The 19,223-nt window shown below is 34.8% G+C and overlaps 1 protein-coding gene across 2 annotated transcripts in view; it reads right to left on the reverse strand.

Annotated features, from left to right (window-relative positions):
• Positions 1–775: 775 nt before the first annotated feature.
• SPAG1 (sperm associated antigen 1) overlaps positions 776–19,223 on the reverse strand; it is a 41,295-nt gene continuing 22,847 nt past the window's right edge. For both annotated transcript variants that reach the window (XM_032987929.2, XM_032987930.2), the window contains exons 13-19: positions 16,784–16,936; positions 12,198–12,373; positions 9,012–9,153; positions 7,978–8,104; positions 4,507–4,671; positions 2,167–2,544; positions 776–2,011 (exon numbers count right to left, since the gene is read on the reverse strand). In XM_032987929.2, the coding sequence (XP_032843820.2) occupies positions 1,880–2,011; positions 2,167–2,544; positions 4,507–4,671; positions 7,978–8,104; positions 9,012–9,153; positions 12,198–12,373; positions 16,784–16,936 (1,273 nt within the window). In that variant the 3' untranslated portion in view covers positions 776–1,879. The remainder of the gene's footprint in view (positions 2,012–2,166; positions 2,545–4,506; positions 4,672–7,977; positions 8,105–9,011; positions 9,154–12,197; positions 12,374–16,783; positions 16,937–19,223) is intronic.

The following is a 19,223-nucleotide window of genomic DNA, read 5'->3' on the forward strand; positions in this document are numbered from 1 at the left end:
GAATTATATTTTTATTATGATTTACTGCTGCAAAGATTTTATCTGTCTTCAGTGTCAAAACAAACTATACAAATGAGATAAAAACTTCAGCAGTCACGACTGCTTCTTAGAAGATATCTAAAGAGCTTTTAACACTTGGGGTTTTGGGTGGCACAGAAAAAGACTTAACTTCATTAAGAGCTTTTGCAATGTGCTGGCTTTTGACACCGGCTCTTAATCAACTACAGTTTTTGCAACTAAGACTATTTTTACATTACATAGCTGTTTTTTATGACTTTGTCTTAGCAAAAGAACTTTTCCCATGTATTATTAATACAATCCCCCAACTTATTACTTATTGTTATTAAAAACACTCTGAACTCTATTCAATTATAATCAATTAAGTTTTCTAAACTGTATCAGTAAGTTGGACATACACAATGAATCTTCTCTGAACATACTAAACTGCAGTGCAGAAAATAAGAAGATAGAAATCACTAACACAGAAATTAGTGAATGGGAATACCTTGCCACCATGACTGAAGAACAAAGTTGGGACTTTGCTGGTTAGGTACAGTTGGTTACACATAGATAAGATGAGCAATAGATCTCTCTTGAACACATGACAAAGTCATAAAAAGAGAGCATTTAAAACCAAAAAACATCAGTTGTACTGACAGTGCTTTAAGAATTAAAGCCTCATTCTTGGCACTCTAGTTCAATGCAAAACTCATAATCCACATGCCAGAACTATAAGCCTAAAGAGTATAGAACCAGAAAAGGTAATCCATAACTGTACTTTTCAAGAAAAAAGCTTTATTTTTTTAAATTACTATATGCCTGAGAAAAATTTTCATTGGAACAACATTCTTAATGATATTTCTGCAGTGCTAGTGAGTTTGATATACATTTATATCACATGTGCAAAGAAGGCATTGGGGTACGTGAAAAATTTAAAAGCTTCCATCTTGAAAAAAGGAGCTTTGTCTGAATCAAATATAAAACACTAAGTACTGCCTGAAATTAAACAAAAATTAAATCATACTGTCCTCAAAATGGTTTTACTTTTAGCTTTATAAATATGTCTGTAAACAGAAATAGCTTGTGTTTTAAATAATCTGATTACAAAACGCAGAGTTAAATATTTTTATTGCTAAATGCAGCCACTTGTTCTCCTGTTTACCACTGTCACTTCAAGCGCCATGCAAACCAGCAGTCCTTCCACACACACAGAAAAACGTAATTCTCTGTGCATTAAAAGTTACTCAGTAATTTAAATTAATTATTTCGATTCAACATCTTCCATGACAAGCTAATATACTCTTAATTTACCTTTGCTGCTAAGCTGTATTGCACCAAAAATATTTAAATCTGTTTTGTCTAGACCAGGGATAGTGAAGAAACAGACGGCCTGTAGTAGTTTATCTGAAAAATGTTAATACTTTTTGTAAACTTATTTCAGCAAAGCTATTGCCAACTGACCCGTTTATCTTGGAGACACTTCTTTATCACAAGAATGTACAACTCCCAAAATGATATAACAAGTGATGACTAAAAGTGTATTATCTACTGTACCATCAAGATATTTCCCATTATATATATAAAATGTAAAATATATTTTTATATATATAATTAACACAGTCTAAATAAAATCAGTATACCAAGTAGCATGAACTCTGTTACTGAAGACAAAGACATGCATTAAATTCTAAAGATTAAAAATGTATGCAACTACAAGAAAAAAAGAGCAGCAAGTTTTAAATGTGCATAGGCTGTCAAAACAAGTTAGAATTCAAACAGTCCAGGTAAAGACCCACTTCAACCTATGCAAGTCTGCAGAGTTCATACATCCCTCTTATAGACATGAACTATATGCATGCAACCAATACAATTTAACTTCTTAAAGTTCATAAACCTTTTTAAGGCTCTCGAGATCTTCCAAAGAGTACTGATCATTCTGGTTTTCTGAAAGTAAGTCAAACAGTTGCTGAACCTGTTCTTTTTCATTTTTGCTAAGAAGGGCCAGCACCACCTGAAAGAACAGATTAAATTATAATTAGCACAGGTTGATTGACAATCACAGTATTTGACAGAGATACAAAATCATTGTATCATTTCCTTTTAAGATATGAAAATTTCCTTTAGGTTTCTGTGCAACTTAAGTACACATTCAATCTAGAAACTTACCTTAAATCTTTTGGCTTTGCTCAAGTAGAAAAGGTGTTGATATACAAGGCCAGGATCTTTTCTGACTATGTAACACTCCAACGACTGGATAAAAATCAAAAAGATTTCTCCTTCAAGTTTGTTACTTAGCAGCACCGGCAATTTTTTTGGATTGGTAATTGTTAAAAGATCTGCACAAGCAGCTTTATCCTTGTTGGTATTCACTGCATTTATAGTCTGACCAAAGTCATAGGCATTAGATGGTTCAGAAATAAGCAGTTTCTCAGAGGTCTTCAGTGGCACACTCTTTTCAACTGCTTCCTTAGGAGTAACATGATCAGTCACAACATCTACTGACGTAGCAAACTGTCGGTCTTCCTCATCATCAGATTCAGCCACCTTCACAAAGAAAATGGCAACAAATTATTTTAATGTGGACATATAGATAACCTGAAGCTTCATAAACTGCATGCATATATCCATCAACAATGTCATTAAATTAAATATAGCATTTTACTCTTGGTAAAAGAAAGGCACCTATGTTCTTTTATGTCCTACTTCCCACCAGAATAGTACCTCTCTAATCCATCTTTGAAGGTTTGTAGTCAAAAGTGTGTATTTTACATTTCCTTTCACTGCTTGGCACTCCACCGTAGAAAGACAACTGAAGACCACTGGGAGAAAGCTAAGGAGGACTGTATATACATATATATATAAAATGTGAAGTTGCAGAAGACAAGCAGAACTGAAGTCAAGTCTCCAGATGCTCATGTTTCACTCGGCTGCTGTGCCTTCAGAATAGTACAAGTACACGGCAGCTGCTGTTTGGAGTCTCACTGTGGAAGGAGAAAGCTCAGCATGGTCTAACTGCCTGAATACCCACTTAACTCCTCCTGAGTTTGCAGCCTGTATTGTGTTTCACGAATCAATTCCTAGAAAATTAACCATGGGTTCAACTACATTTGCTAAAATCTATTTCAAGCTATCAAGAGTTGTGGAATTAGTATAAACTGACTAAAACTCATCACAGGTCTCTTCACAGGATGCCAAGTTTTTCATGAAGTCTGAAGATACTGCATTGCACGGTACAGGGGAGCTAGCTTAGCCATTTTTGGAAAATACTACATTTGGCTTATTGGCATTTTGTTCTATTTTTCAACAAACCTTAGTATCGGAGAACTCTTAGCTGTCTTTTATGTAACTATAGCTTGATTAAAATGGAATAATGATAAACCTGTTTCTAATTTTCCTTACTATTCTTTGCAGTCTGTTTTCACAGAACTACCTCGTACTACAGCAGATAAGACAGGGTAGGCCCCCTGTGGGGGCAGCTGTAATTAGGGTAACATTATGATGGCAAACATAAATGCTTCCTGCCCCGCCCCTGGAAAAATTACCACTGCCAGTAATGTAGTTAGCCGGTCTCTGAACAATGCGGTCACTTCCCAAACCTCTTCTAAACATTCTCCAGGTCTCTGTCACAACTCTGAGTTTAACTAACACTACACCCAGCTTACGCCAGTTATATAAAATCCCATGAACTTGTGACAATGTGAAGTGTTTCTAAAAAACATATTGTTTCCATATTAATAGCTGCAGTTTCCATTATACCACTATTTTGAAATTACATTATCACAGTGTCACTGTACAGACTGGTAACTATGTATTTTAACTATATATTTTCAAATGAAAAGGGAAAAAAACCCCAAAACATCTTAAACGACCAGCAACACTACAATCTAAAAGTACCAGACACTGAGAAAATCCTTTCATCACCTAGTTATACCCAGAACTCTTCAAGGCTAACATTTTGATCCACTACATAACACTGCATCACGTATTTCTTTTATAAGATCCTACAGATGTTTTACCCATACTCTTGATCTTTTAAGGTGGGATTTCATTCTTCAGACCAGTAGCTCTACTACTAGCACGGGCACAGCCTGCACACCTGCTGACATGGAACCTTTGCCAGCACAGCCTCAGAGGCTTCCTGGCTGGTGCAGACTTTAAAAGCTAAACTGCTATCTGACAGCCGCATTCTGCAGAACAGGTATTTCAAAGTAAGCAGTTTTTGTTTACAAGAAGCATATCCTCAAGTTTAGTTCCACCTAAGTGTACCTTTCCCACTTCTGCTGTAGTTCTACATACACTTCAAAGCTGTTCAAGCTTTACTACAGAATGTAATGGACACCGAACATCAGATGCAAGCGTCCTCCAATGTATCCTCAAAATAGCATGAAAAATACAAGCCCACCCCAAAAAAAGGTAGAGCTAAGAAATGCAAAACAAATGCTTTAATATTATCTCTTCAAATGTGTGGCTTCTGTACTGCCTGCTTTTAAAAGTGAACAGGTATACCTCTTGTATGGTTATTTTCTTCCTTTGCTTCTGTTGACCGCCAGCTACACCACTGCTGTCAAGGTTAAGCAGTTGGGTTACCTCCTCTAGTTCCTTTTTTGCTTCAAGAACATTTGGATCTATTAGAAGTACTCTGTTGAAATCATCAACACTGGCTTGATAATTCTGTAAGAAGAAGTGAAAATAATTTTTTCATAAGCACTACACTAGAAAAGTAAATTTGGACTACCATACTGTCCTTTACAATTAATAAAAATAAAAATGCTAGGATCTTGACATTAAGTAGACAAAAATAAACTAAATACAGACAGTGTAAATTCATTAGAGGGGAAAAAAGGAAACTAAGGATGAATCTGAATCAGTGTTTTGTGACTAAATACTTCCGTATTTAATATGCAAAATGAAATCATTTGTTCTGATAAACATATTCCCTGCATCAGAGAATAGATTATTGAAGATTGTTGCTTTTAAGCATAATTGCTTACAGCATAACACTTCTTCAAGATTAATATAACGTGAGTCCATCCAGTTTGTGAACTTGCTTTGCCAATGAAAGAGAGATACACTAAACTTAGATTAAAAATACACCTAATCTTCCTGGGCTTCAATCCAAAAGACTGCCTCTTTCAGTTTCAGAAGAGAAATTTTTGGTAATACTTGAGAGGATTGGGATTATGCTATGAACTCTGGGATAAATAGGATTAGAAGGACAAACACACCAATAGAGTGGCATTAGGACAAAGTTCCTCAATAATCAGTCTTGTCATGTAATGTTTTTATTTAAAATGTTGACATTAGGAATTATGATTTTTTTAGACTACATTTTCTGGAGAGACAAAGTTAATGGCATCAATTCTGAGGAAGACTGGAATATCACATAGAAAAATCAAGACTCCCTGAGGGCTGAACTATCAAAAATAAGGATGAAACGTAGCAGTACACAGCAAAAGACCATGCAGACAGTACAAGATCAACATAATTTCTTCATGTGAGGGACCTAATATTTCTTCTTTTCCCAAGCGGTACCATAAGTCATTCATATTATCATAAAAAAATCCTCATGTACCAGCTGAGGTACTTCACCAGCCTTTCAACTGTAATAAAAGCACTATTGTACAAGTCACTCATACTGTCTTTCCTACATGGAGTATTTTGTTCAATACCGATGACCAGTATTCAAGGTGCAGAGACACTGCAGTAAGACTGTAAGTGAACTGAAATCTGCTACATCATGAAAGAACAATAAGAGAACCAGAATTAGTTAGCCTTCAGAAATTAATGCAGAAAGGGGGCAGATTGCTTTCATCAGAAAATGGCTACTGATTAAGCTAAACCATTTGAATTACAGGTGTAAAGATTCCCAACTACAGAGAAATGAGTTTCTGGAACAGACTTCTGAAAACTATCACAGGGGTCAGCAACCAGTCCTCCTGGACTTAAAATTGCAGCCTGCCAAACTTCTCAACAAAAATCATGCAAGATGTTTGTGCCCAAAGCAAGAGACCTGACTATCAGCTATAGGAGATGCACTCTGGGGTCCTGTGTCCTATGTTACAGGCCTTATTCATCACACAAGCATGATTTTTTTCCCAATCTTCCCGTAACTACATCTCAGTAAATCTATAAGAAAATCCCCTTATTTACTACATTAAATTCCACTGCAGCTTTTGTGGTTAAGTATCTGGCTATTTATATACAAATAAAACTTCCCAGCTTAGTTAAGTCTTTGCCAAACTACATGCTTTTAGCTCTTAACATTTTTCATTACAGAGTCATTTGTCAACCTCAACTCACTTTTGTTACTTTCTCTGGTTTTATGAATTACTCACATTCCTGGAGTTAGCAATAATGAAGGCATTAAATCCAACCACAACAAAACACTGGGAGTCCCCAGTTCAGACTGTTCTGAAGGAACCCATGAACAGTTTGTTTCAGGTTATGTCTTCAATAATACAAAAATTGTTTTTTTTTTCTAGGATATTCCAAAAAGCCGAAGTTATTTCTCTAATACTTGACATTCTTCACTAGTGTGTAATTCCCCTTTTTTGACTGGTAGAATCACAATATACCTTTGCTCATATTTATACTACTTTTTCATCAAATTCAATAACCTAAGGTTACAGATGATTAATACCAGGTAGCTTGGTACAGTTACATAAAAGATTTTACACAAAATTAAGACTTTTCACCTTCTTTGAAAATGAAAACAAATTTTCAAAATTTCATAGCTACTGTAACAGAAGAACAAATTTATCACAAACAAAAGATCCCATGGTTCCTATGACCTGCATTTGGAATTTTAACATGGCATGAGAATAGGCTAGTATACCGCTAAGCACAAACAGGTTGTCCTCAGGTGATCTGTAAGCTGAGAGACAATCATAATTTTTTGTTAAGCCATCAAACATAATGGAGGTCTGAGGTAAGCATTCATTTGATAGACACTACTGAAACTTGGTGGACACTAGTGAAACTTGGTGGGTGCTTGGAGTGATCACCTCCAGTTACAAAGAGCAATGTGGGAGAAAGCACTTAAGATGCTTGCTTAAACACACTTGTAAAATTTAATACAAGGTAGATGATGATAGCTACCATCATGAGCCAACAGAAGCAAGAAGCTGATAATTCAATACCAGGTAAGAGCTAACAGGTAGGGTAAGGATTGCTACGAAAGAACTATGAAGTGTAAAGGCTAATTAACATCACTGAAGGAGGAGAACCGACAGAGGGATGGACAAAAGGATCAACATGGCTCAAGTGATGGAACACGAGATTTGCAGTAACATTCAGGATTGGTCCGAGCAATATAAGTCTGCATTTATGATGATCAGGTACAAGAATGCTCAAAAAACTGTGTGCAGGACGAGGACAGTACAGACAACACCACCACTGTGTAGATGGAAGCGAAAAGTCTGAGCACCGACACTGTCCAGAGTGAGAAAGTAGATTACTGACAAAAGTTTGTAATGTGTTTGGGGAAGGAAGAGAGTGAGAATGAAGATAATTAAATCTCTGGTTTAATATGACAAGCACTCAGATATGAGCAGATGCCAAAAGACAGTTTGATATTTTGCTATGGACAGATAAATACAGACTTGGAGAGAATCCATTTGTCATCAGCAAAGACAGAGTAAACACCTTGACAGAAAAAAATAGACTGGGATACCCAGAAGAATATTAGAACATTAGAACATAGTTGAAACTTGTTTAACCAATCTCCTGTCAAACCTTATTTATTCCAATATTCTTGTATTTTCTCAAATAATTACAAGTCAACACGAAAGTTTTCTGTTGAAAAAATACGTATATAATATTTTTTTTGTATGCCTAACACTCTACAAAGTAATAAATCATCAGCATTGCATACTTTGTTTGTATTCACCCACTGACTACAACTACCTGATTGCCTTTGAAGAGGATAAGCAAGTTTAGAAGTGCTTAAGAATACCTGCCATGTTCTTTTTTCCTCACCTGTAATCCTTTGTACGCTAGTGCTCTTCTATAAAAAGCCTTAATATTAGAATCTTCTATCTGAAGAACATGATCACAATCCTGCTTAGCCTCTTCATATTTATACAGTTTCAAGTAACAGAGAGCTCTAACACAGAAAAACAGAATACACTGCAATATAAGTAAATTCTACAGTGCTGTAGTGCCAACAGTATCTGACTCATAAATGGTAATTACAGTACTTCACACAATTCAGTCTCAATGTGGTATTTTTTTAAAGTACACCAAAACCAGTAAGTATTAATAACATCACTGGATGGATTTAGAGAGGATCAATTCCTGTAATAGAAGCCAAAATTCAAGTATGACTAATGCTTTAAGTTAGGCAGATATGCAAGTATTTTAAAAGCAGGGTCTGTGTTAGTATATGATATGATAGTAAAGTAGCTGACGTAGTATGGATTTTATAGAGCCATTCTGGGTAAAAAAGTGGTCTAGATTAAATAAGCAATACTGCACCTAATTATTATGTGGAAGTCTACTCAAGTACTGGCCTAATCAAATCCTTCTTAGTTTGTGAAAGCTGATAAGATTACACATAAAGAATTATGCTGCAGAATTGGGTCAACCTTTAAAATAATACTGTTGTATGACTGTACTTTTATTTTCTCAAAATGTACATTTTCTGCATTATTACTCTTCATATTTGAGATACTGCTACTGCACATTAGTTTTTCATTAAAAACACAGCGGTATTCTCAAAAAATGCTGCAAAATGCAGTGCTAATTATAACTTTCAGTATTGCTTACTCTACTTTTATAAAGATTTCAAGATATGTATCAGTGACATTAATACTTGCTCCCCTTGGAAAATAATGCAGTTTAACAAAAAAAAAATATAAAAAATTTTTATTAGAAACACTCATTGAGTAGGAAGAAAAGTAATCCTTTTTTTTTTTCACAACAGTGACTGAAAGGATGCAAAATGCCTATTTGCAGTGAGAAAATATAACTATTGTCATCCCACAAAGCGGGGTTAGATTTTGGACCTTTACCTGTTAGTGTAGATCGCACATTCCTTGGTATTTAACTTCATGCATTCACTGTATTTATTTACAGCTTCTTCATATTTACCCTTTTTTACAAAATCATTCCCTTCATTTTTTAATGCCTTGAATTTCTCCTCAGCTTTCTCACCTACATTACAAAAGGATCACAGTGTTACATAAGAAGGTCAGTTCATTAAGGGTAGTTGAATAATCTACCCAGACTAAGAATAAATGACTTGCAACTGGAGTACCTTTATCAGTCTGCACATTGTCATTTTTGTCCTAGATCTCCCTGCTGCTCTAAGAAAGCCATAAACTACCATATCTACCTTTGGCACAACACATACTTCCCCATGCACCAGGGTAACTATTTTGATGAAAATAATGGGAATGCCACAGAAAGCTCTATGCTTTCGCCTCTTTCCGTCTACCCCTTCTGTGTGGTAGAGAGGGACTATGTATCTCCACTGAGATACCAGTTTCATTTACAGTGGTGGAGATTTAACCAGCAGGATTGAAGGCCCCCTAGATCTCCACCATCACACCAAGGCAGCCATAATTTTATCTAATATTCTTCCTGCAAGCATCTATCTATCACAATTACTGTGCTAAACTGACTGACAAATAAATCATCACATCAGTAGGGGTTAGTGATACATAAGTAATATTCCATTAACAACCATTTATAAAAGATGCTTTGAGGAATCTGAAAACCTAACTACTCTTTAAAATTAATATTGTGTTCTTCCACAATTGTCTTTCCTTCTAAACTCCACATCATTTGTTGCATATGCTTCTGGGTTAGACTACATTTTTTAGCTGTGTTTGCAGTGGAAAACCAATCCTGACTGCAGTTTCATGCCTCTGATGTGAGGAAACAATAATTAGTAACATAGCTCTAAATAAATCGTAACAGAAAAATCTACCTTTTGTACCTTGATAAAGAAGAATATGAGCCCCTTGCCAAACTTCAGGTTTTAAACACTGCACATAACCAGGTAATTTTAACCAGCAATTAAACTCAGTGTGTTCTTTTATGAAAACACAGCAGTTTGCTATGCCAGAGAACTACATGTGGACTTGGGAAAAAATTAAGTAACAACGTGAAACCTGAACAGACTTATGCAAGAAACAGAACTAAATTATAACTCAATTTGTAGGACACAAATACCAACAGACAATTGTTGCAACAAAGTGTCAGCCAACAGTAAGGTTTTACTACTGACTAAATATTATTGCTGGCATGCTTCTGGCACCAGCTATCACTGTCAGGTCCCACTGATTTAGTACAGGCCCAAGAAGGCAACCACTACCTTAGAGTCAGCCTTCACTGAAGAAAGTTATTACAGTTTTCATTTAATATTTCTAAAAACAAAGCCTAAACAAAGCCCACTCTATTTGAAATAGATTGAGTTTGTGCTTTGCATCAAAATGCCGCAGAGCACACTACATGAAGGCAGTGATGGCCAGTTTCGTTAACTTCCATAACGAGCTAAACATGAGCACTAGTGTTCTCAAAAGCCACTTATCTGTGTGCTCTTCACGATGATGATCTTGAAATCCTCCCTCTTAACAAAATTACGCAAGGTTATATAGGTCCAAATTTACTACTTCAAAGTTTTAAATAGGTTGGTTATACATTGAAATGAAAATTCAACAAGTTGTATTCTTTAGTAACAGAAAAAGCCTGGAGTAGAATCAGTACAACAAAAAGCACTTTCAAGCTCAGCATTTATGTTTAATAGCAACAATTGTGCAAGACAGCAGTTTTCTACTCCATTTAAAAAACCCAAAAGTTAAACCGAATTGCTGCCCAATCCTTAGGAGTGACGAATCAATAATGACATGCACTGACATGAACTGTAAATACTTGTCTGTGGACATTTTAAAAAGTATAGCAAAGTTTTTATCAATTTAATTGAGCTTATATTTTACATCAATATGCCTCACATTTCTTAAATGGGAAAGAATTTTCTGTAGCATTACTGAAGTCTAGTATGTACTTCTAATCAAATCATATATTAATTACACTATTATAAATTTCTAGAACTATATCTTATTCTGAAGAAATATGTCTAATTCTCATAAACACAGGTATTTGTAAGTTGTTTGCTACTTTACAACAGGTACAAATAAATTCAGTGCTATCTGAAAGATCATTTTCAGGTCACTAAATGTGTAGTGCCCAAAAGTACAGATTATTTGAGGACATGCAGTATCACAGTAATGCATTATGGAGAGATAACCCTATCACTGCTACGGATTTGGCCAGCAGTTTTGCATTGCAGCCTCCCCTGTGTTAATCAAGGAGAGACTATCTTCAGCACTACTTTTCTCTATATTGAAATAAGCTCGAAGGGGAACCAATTACTAGTCAAGTAAAAAAACCATACAGTTAAGGCCTTCGCAAAAAGAATGTTTAATGTCAATAAAAACTCAGTCAGAAAAGTTCCTTCACCTGATTTCTGGAGGAGAAAAATGGAAACCACAATGAAGAGAAAAAAAAAAAAAAAAACAGGAGGAAGAAAGTGTCCTAAAGGAGTTAAGCACGCAGCCCTTATGTGTAAACAAGTCCAGAACTAACATCTTTGAAAGGTAACTACTACATGGCTGCTGTCAAAGTCAGAATCCATTGTAAAAAACAAAACTAAACAAAAAAAAAACCACAAACCAGGAATGTTCTTCTATAGCCCATTTCACTAACTACTTGCCACCTACAAGTCTACTCTTTCTATTCTGAAGAGCTAAATAATGCTTTCATGAACAATTACATGACAGCTACAGATTATGCAACTGATTATGTTACTGAGTTCAGGTGTTCCTTTGGGTGGTGTTTTCTGAGGGGAAAACTGTGTTATAAATGCAGTATGGTGTCAAGGAAACTACTTGTATTTGTGATAGGACTCAATATACTGCTGGTAAGTATTTTTGCCCTATTTTCTTTTATTTGATATAACTTCAGAAATTACATGCTGTAAACTACATCACTTGGCTTAAAAAAAAAAATTATCATAACAGTGGCTCCATAAAGCACATTAAAACCAATCATGTAAATGACCATCATCTAACTTGGCTTTTCACAAGAGTCTCTGATAAATATTTCCTAAAGTAGTTTCTCTGACATTATTAAATCTTATGCCTTTTTTAAATTAAAAATATTTTTTAATATATTTTTGCATTAACTATACATACGATTTATCTGCAACTGTTCTTCTCTGTTGGTATCTGTAGTACTTCTTGGCTTATTCTCTGAAGTAAAGTTTCCTCCATCCCACCTGTGTAGTTGAGCAGCAACTGGGACAACTGGAATTGGTGGCAGTTTCTCCCTCCAACCGGGACCATCCTGGTCTATTAAAGTCTTTGTTATTCTGAAAGAGAAAAGCCCCACCAACATGACTTTTCATATATTTAACTCACACTAATAACTTACATGCGAACTAAGTAATGCAATGCTCCAATTTGTCAACAAAACAGCTGAACAAGACTAATTTATTAAAAGATTGTCACAGCAGCCAATGGTATTGCACTCATTTAAGATTTAGACTTTTTCCACTTTTTAGAGTATTTATGCTAGTATTTAGAAGACAAGAAGCTGACTTCAGCATGATTCATAAATATTTAAGCAAATGACTGATTTTGCAACTAAGCTCTAAATGCTGCCTATCACATGAAATAAAGAAATAGGAAAAAAAAATTGGTGTATTTATTTTGTGTACTTTTCTCAGCTGTTCAGAGGTGTTATTTGTAAAAAGTGTAGATTACAATATCCTCAGACAAAGTGCGGTACCTAAATTTGCCAATGTCAAATTAAATCTCTTGCACAACAATTCTCTAAACAACCAATGAAGGTCACAAAGTAGGTATTAAGTTGCATTTTATAGAACAGTCAGAAATTTGTCAATGAATCATTCTTTACCCCCATTTAAAAATGCAAATAAAATATGTAAGAACTGTTTAGCATTTCTTAACCAATATATAAAAAGGTCAGATATTTCCATACATGAGAGGTTTAATTCAAAAACCATTCAGGCAGAGGTTTCCCATTGCTGTGATACCTTTTGGAGAAAGACCTAAGTAAACATAACAAGTAAAGCCATACAAGACTTCATGGTTCCATTATAATTTTTGTAGGTTTGTTTTTTTTTTTTAAAAACAAACAAATATTCATTATAAGAATAATAGTGAGGTGTCTTCTAATCTCAACATGAGCTTAAGAGTCAAGTACAACCAATTATAAGTCTAATATATTTTAACAAATGAAAATTCTGAATTCAGTAGCAAAGTAAGTCACAGTGATACTATAAACCAATAAACCTGAATTTTGTATAGTAGGTGTACTGTCATCTAATACACGAATAAAAAACATACATGAGTAGACATCCAAAAAACAATAATTAAGAAGCTTGAATGTGACATGAAGAATGAGATAAAATGAGCATAAATTACCCAGGCAAGTTTTCTTGATTAGTTTTGTTCTTTTAAAATATCTGAATAACAGCTTTTTAAAAAAGAAAAAAAAAAAAAAAGCACCTCAGTATAATACTATTGCAGAGTCAAAGCACCCAGGACCAAATTCTTTTCCCTTTAGGATCTGATAGAAAAAACAATACAAGAAGTAGCACCTGTTCTAATCTTCCTTATTGTAAACCAGAAATTACCAAAATATTTTAAAGAACGATGTAGACCAAAAATGCTGTTTGTAGAGCTATATAATGTGTGATTTGTATGTATTACATAAAGCTGCATGAAACATACCATTTCTTATATTTTTGAATTTAAAGTAAATTTCTTCATACACAGAATAACACATTTTGTAATATTATCTAGTTATCTAGTTGCTTTATTTGTTTTCTAAGTGAGTAAGAATATTTTTTGGTGTGTTACCTGTATATGCCCTTCCAAGGGTACTCCTCTACCTGCATCCCTCCTAAGCAGTATTTTATAGGACATACCAACAAAGCAGCTTGTCCAAGTTCTGTTTTGCTCTAATTTTACCAAAACTTTAGGTTTTTAATGATAGCCTGAATTCAATTGTTAAGAAAAATGTGGCACACCATCATAAACTAAAACAGCCCCAAGATTTACTCAGGTTATTTTATTAGAGAACAAAACTGTATACTTCATATTAAAAAGTCAATTAATTACATTTAGATATTTCCCATAGAAAGTAACAGAATAATTCTACAGTAAACCACAGTCCTGTTGGCTTCCTGTTTATTTTTTTCTCCATTTATCATGACGGGCTTAAAAAGTTGGAGAGAAAAAAAACCTGATCTAATTCATCAAAATCAACAGAAAGAATCCTGCAGTATTTGATGATCAAGTAACTTCTTGTAATATAGTGATCTAAGCATAGTCTTTTGCAAAAATGCATACCTGTGTGACATCGTTTGTTTAAAAAGCATAGGTATCTCATGAAAAAGCTGGGACAAATACTCTATCTTGACCCAACGGTCCTGCAGTTTTGGAGCTTGTCACAAAGTTACTTGTACAGTACAATCCCCATATCGGACTTTGTAATAAAAGCTTCCAAGCTATTTAATGCAATTTGCTAACTGATATCAAAGGCATTGAGACAACTGGAATGAATCTTCAATTTAGTAAATGGAAATGCATAAACATATTGCTCCACATTAGAGCTTCTGTATTTCTAACAGTGAACAGCAAATAATAAAACACTGACTCAAGAGAAAATTAATATACACAAAGTAGGAAATTCACGGATGTTCTCAAAGGTAGGAAAATACCACTGATTAAAAGCGTGCTTGAAATGCATTTTCCTGTGACTCGGCACACACCATTAAAAGAAACAGTCCTTCCAATTTATCTAAAAATCACCTCAGGATAGCCAATTAAAGACACAATTCAACATCATCTAACCAATATGATAAACACTCAGATAACTGTTCATGCTTGTTTTCAGTTGACTATTCATAAAAATATGTACTGACACACTTAATTATTTCCTTCTGACTTCAAATTTATCAGGTAATGGATTTCTATTACCAGTTAAAGGCTTTAGATTTAAAATTCTACCTGTTTTTTATGTAAGAATTATTAGAAATATCAGACTGAACACCTATTTGATTCTAAGATTTTTGGAAAGCCTGATTAGTTAGACAAGTACAGAAAACCAAGCCATAACATGATTTATCAAATCCACCCCCTGACACAGGTAGGATGATGAGTTTTTCCTGTCAGCTTCCTAAAGCATCACCATCCACTTTTCCACAGGAACTTAAAAACAGAGAAATCCTCCAATAACAGCAGGTTGTTAAGACCTGATATTTAGAAAAATAAATAAATTACATTTTGGGGTTGTCCCTTTAAACTAAAAGGCAGTAGAGGAATTACCATTTTTTGTTAAAATTAATTTTATAAAAGGTCTGTTACTCTGGAAATGAAAAATTAATACTTTGGTAAACAATTTCAGTTTAATTCATAAATGATAATATATTTAAAAATAAATTATAGTAAAAATTCAATTATGCAGGAGGTCTATGCTTTAGAAACTAAGATTTGCAAGCAAAAATGAATTACCAGCCGAAGAGAAGAAGGAAGCAGCTGAAATAAGGTGATGGGTTGCCAGGGAGGAAAGAGTAATGAGCAGTGAAGCTAAAAACATAAGGAGGGCCTAGAGAGGAAAAAAGGAAGAGTGTTAAGGGAAAAAGGGGAAATAAGCTTATTATTAAGCAAGTTACAAGTCAAGGAGAAATACGAAAAGAGTATCTGCAGATAAAATAAGCCAAGAAGATTAAAGAAAAAGTATAATAATCACACAGATACCAGGATGAGCAGTTACCTCACCAATCTAAGTGTTCTATTATCAGTGTAGATACAAGAGATCAGTAACAATTTGTTGTGTTATCAAAAATAAGACTTCTAAGAGGAGATGATAAAGTGTCATGATCTCCTTTGGCCACCTCTGGTCAAATAGGCAGAATTTAAAGATATGGACTTTTTAATGAATAATGTAAGTTCTCATGGCCTTACCTTGAAGAAAAAAAAATCAAGGTATTAGATTACATTGGTAAAAGTCCCATGCATGTGGGGGCCTGCTCAATGATTAATGGCTGTTCTGCTTTCATAAATACTCTTTTTGCCCATTAAAAGAAAAATGGGAAGAAAAGGAAAGGAAAATCATTCACGCACTTAAGTATATACTATATGTTAATGACAGCACAATTAAATAGTGTGTATACACTATTTTTACACCATTAAAATATAATTATAGAAATTAAGACATCTCTATTGGCAGCAAGAATTAATGTTGGAAGTATTAACACTCAAGTTAAAATAACAGTCAATTGTATTTTTTACACCTCTAAGCTTTGTAGCCAATCACTGTATCAAGCTATGTCAGTGTTTCCACAACTGCAGCATACTGAAGGATTCCCACTTAACAAAAATCTCCAACTGCCACAGGAAGACTGCTAAAATGAAAAGGAAACAGAAATATCAGAGAAAATGTATGGATCTTAAAGTAAATAACTTTACGTGGTATCAAATACAAGTTAGGAAAGAAAACAAGTTGAAGCACCAGTAAAAAAAAAGCCTTTAAAACACTGTATTTTTAAAACAGCCTACTGCCGGCAGAGGAAAGCTGTGAAGCTACGGGAAAACAACTAAATGAAACGGCCACTCCTCTAGTTATAACGCACTAGTTGTGATGATACTGCCTCTGAGGGATACAAAACAGAGGGAGCATGTAAAACAAACAAAATTGAATTCTAGTTTTCTATTTGGACTGATATCAGAAAATTTGTAAGTGGAGTTACCTATTAGCACTATCATTTGCTGCTTGGATGCTGCTGTCTATTTGTAGGACTATTTTGTAATCAATGTATGCCTGTCGATACCGCTCCATAGACTCATTTGCCATTGCTCGTCGTAGAAGAGGCTTAAGGGAAAATGGCTGAAGCTCCAGAGCTCTGGAAAAAAAAAAAAACAGAACAAAAAAAAATATGCAGAATTGAAACAGAATAACTGAAACAATATTAATAAAACTATTTTATGTTATACACAACTATACAAAACAACTTTGTGAAAAGTAACATAACCAAGGAAAATGGGACTAAGTGGGTTATATTAATACCCTAAATGACATGCAGTTATAAAATTGTTAGTGCTTTTACTACAACTTACTCTACTCAAATCCCTATCTTCCATCTGAAAAACTGCTTTCATCACCAAAAAAAGATTAATGTAATGGCTGCTGTTTAAGAGCAAAAGCTATTTTTCAAGTCATGCCTAGATCTATGGGGATTTCAAGTAAATGGTGCTTTTGCCTATGTCATTTTCAATTCTTCCTCCTTACATGGATGTATGCAAGTAAAAAATACATTTATTAAGACATAAATATACACCTGTCTTTTTTGTGCTTTTACGTTTTTACCTGACTTTTGTCTGTTTACTCTTCCGATTGTGTGCATGGTCAACAAGCTCAACCCAACACTCTGCAATCAGAACTCCTTCCAAACACCATTCACTTTTGCAGCAATATAAAGAAGCAGTCTACAAAGGCTTTATTTATTACCGACTACTTTTTAGAAATCAATGGTTCTTGCTAAAGAGAAAGAGAGATAAACTTTGAAATACTCAAATTAAGATAAGTCTAGCCAATTAGATTTTATGGAATCATAGATTAATTCAGGTTGAGAGGTCCCTACTCCAACCTTCTGTTACAGGTAGGGTCAGCTCTGAGATCGGACAAGGTTGCTCAGGGCTTTATCCAGTCGGGCTATGAGAACCTCCAAGGGAGTCTCTGTACAACACCTCTGGGGAACCTGTTGAAACATCCCCTACAGTTCAAGGGGAAAAGGTTTTTTTCTAATACCCAGTCTGAACGTTGTGTGATTCAATTTTTGCCTGTCGCCTCTTGTCTTCCCACAATGGACTGCCAGTAAGAGCTAGGACATCTGGAAGCCATTCTCCTCTAAGCTGAACATACCCAGCTCCCTCAGCCTCTCCTCTCCCGGCAAGTGCTCCAGAGCTCACAAGTACCTCAGTGACAACTGACTGAATTCACTCCAGTTGATCACTGTCTTTCTTGTATTGGGGAAGCTGAAAACTGACACAGTTATCACAGGTGTTGTCTAACAAGTGCTGAGTACAAGGGGATAATCGCCTCCCTAAATCCACTGGCTGTGCTCCTGTTTATAAACCCAGAAGGCTGTTGGCCTTCTTTGCTGTAAACTGGCTTTGCACCATAACTCCTCCTAAAGCTAGAGAAACACTTATTTCTGGAATAAACATTTCCAATTTCCATTTCGTAAATATTTCCAATGTTCCATTTCTCTGTATGCTGCGAAATGCATTTGAAAAAGACAACAGTGCACAACATCATCCATACAAAACCTCTGCAAAAATGCTTGACATTCTGTAATTTAGAAGAGTATTAACTCAATTTCAGGTTCCTAACATCAAGACTGAAGGAAAAAATTACCATAAATAAATTAAGAGGAAGACGACACTGCTTGAAGAATAGCATCAGTGGGAATGGAAAATTACATTTCCAGGGTCAAATGCAAAGATAATACAGTCAGGGACCAAATCACACTACAGTGCTAAGTAAAATAACATAAGCCCTATTCTACTCTCTGTTACAAGAATCAAAGGCATTCCAAATCAGAGTCCTGAGACAAAGAAAGATCCAATCAAAGGGGTTTTTATACATTACTAAGCTCTAAATAGCTATAACTTAATAAAAGATAAATGTTCAATATTTATCTTTATATCATGAATATAAGCACTACAACATTTTTCATTTTGAAATCAAGTAATCTATTCGTAGATCATCCTTAAATGTTGTGTTGCCTAGACAGTATTTAATTGACATTGCCTAATTCATGCACATTTGCAGTTTCGCAGTTCTGCTTCCCAGTCACTGAATTATTTCTACCTCTGCTGTGTTCACTAAGCATCATGGATCCTTGGGTATCCAGCACATATACAGGACATTAAGGACACTATCATTAAGTAGTAAGAAAATAAGCTTCCAAATGGTAAGAATACAAACCCCAAAACCTTTGTATTACTGATTTCAGTTAAGTCTTACATAATTCAAAACTCCTGAATAGAAAAATATGATGGCTCTTAAGTATGCCATTTTGTTTTATCAGCCAGATGGTCCTGCATCTATTTTAACAAAATATTGTTAACAAGTCATTTTTTTTCAGAAAACTCTTCTGTCAGGTAAAATACATACACTAAGTAAAA

The sequence above is a fragment of the Tyto alba genome, unplaced genomic scaffold (assembly GCF_018691265.1).
Source record: "Tyto alba isolate M040663 unplaced genomic scaffold, T.alba_DEE_v4.0 Super-Scaffold_9, whole genome shotgun sequence".
Lineage (NCBI taxonomy): Eukaryota > Metazoa > Chordata > Aves > Strigiformes > Tytonidae > Tyto > Tyto alba.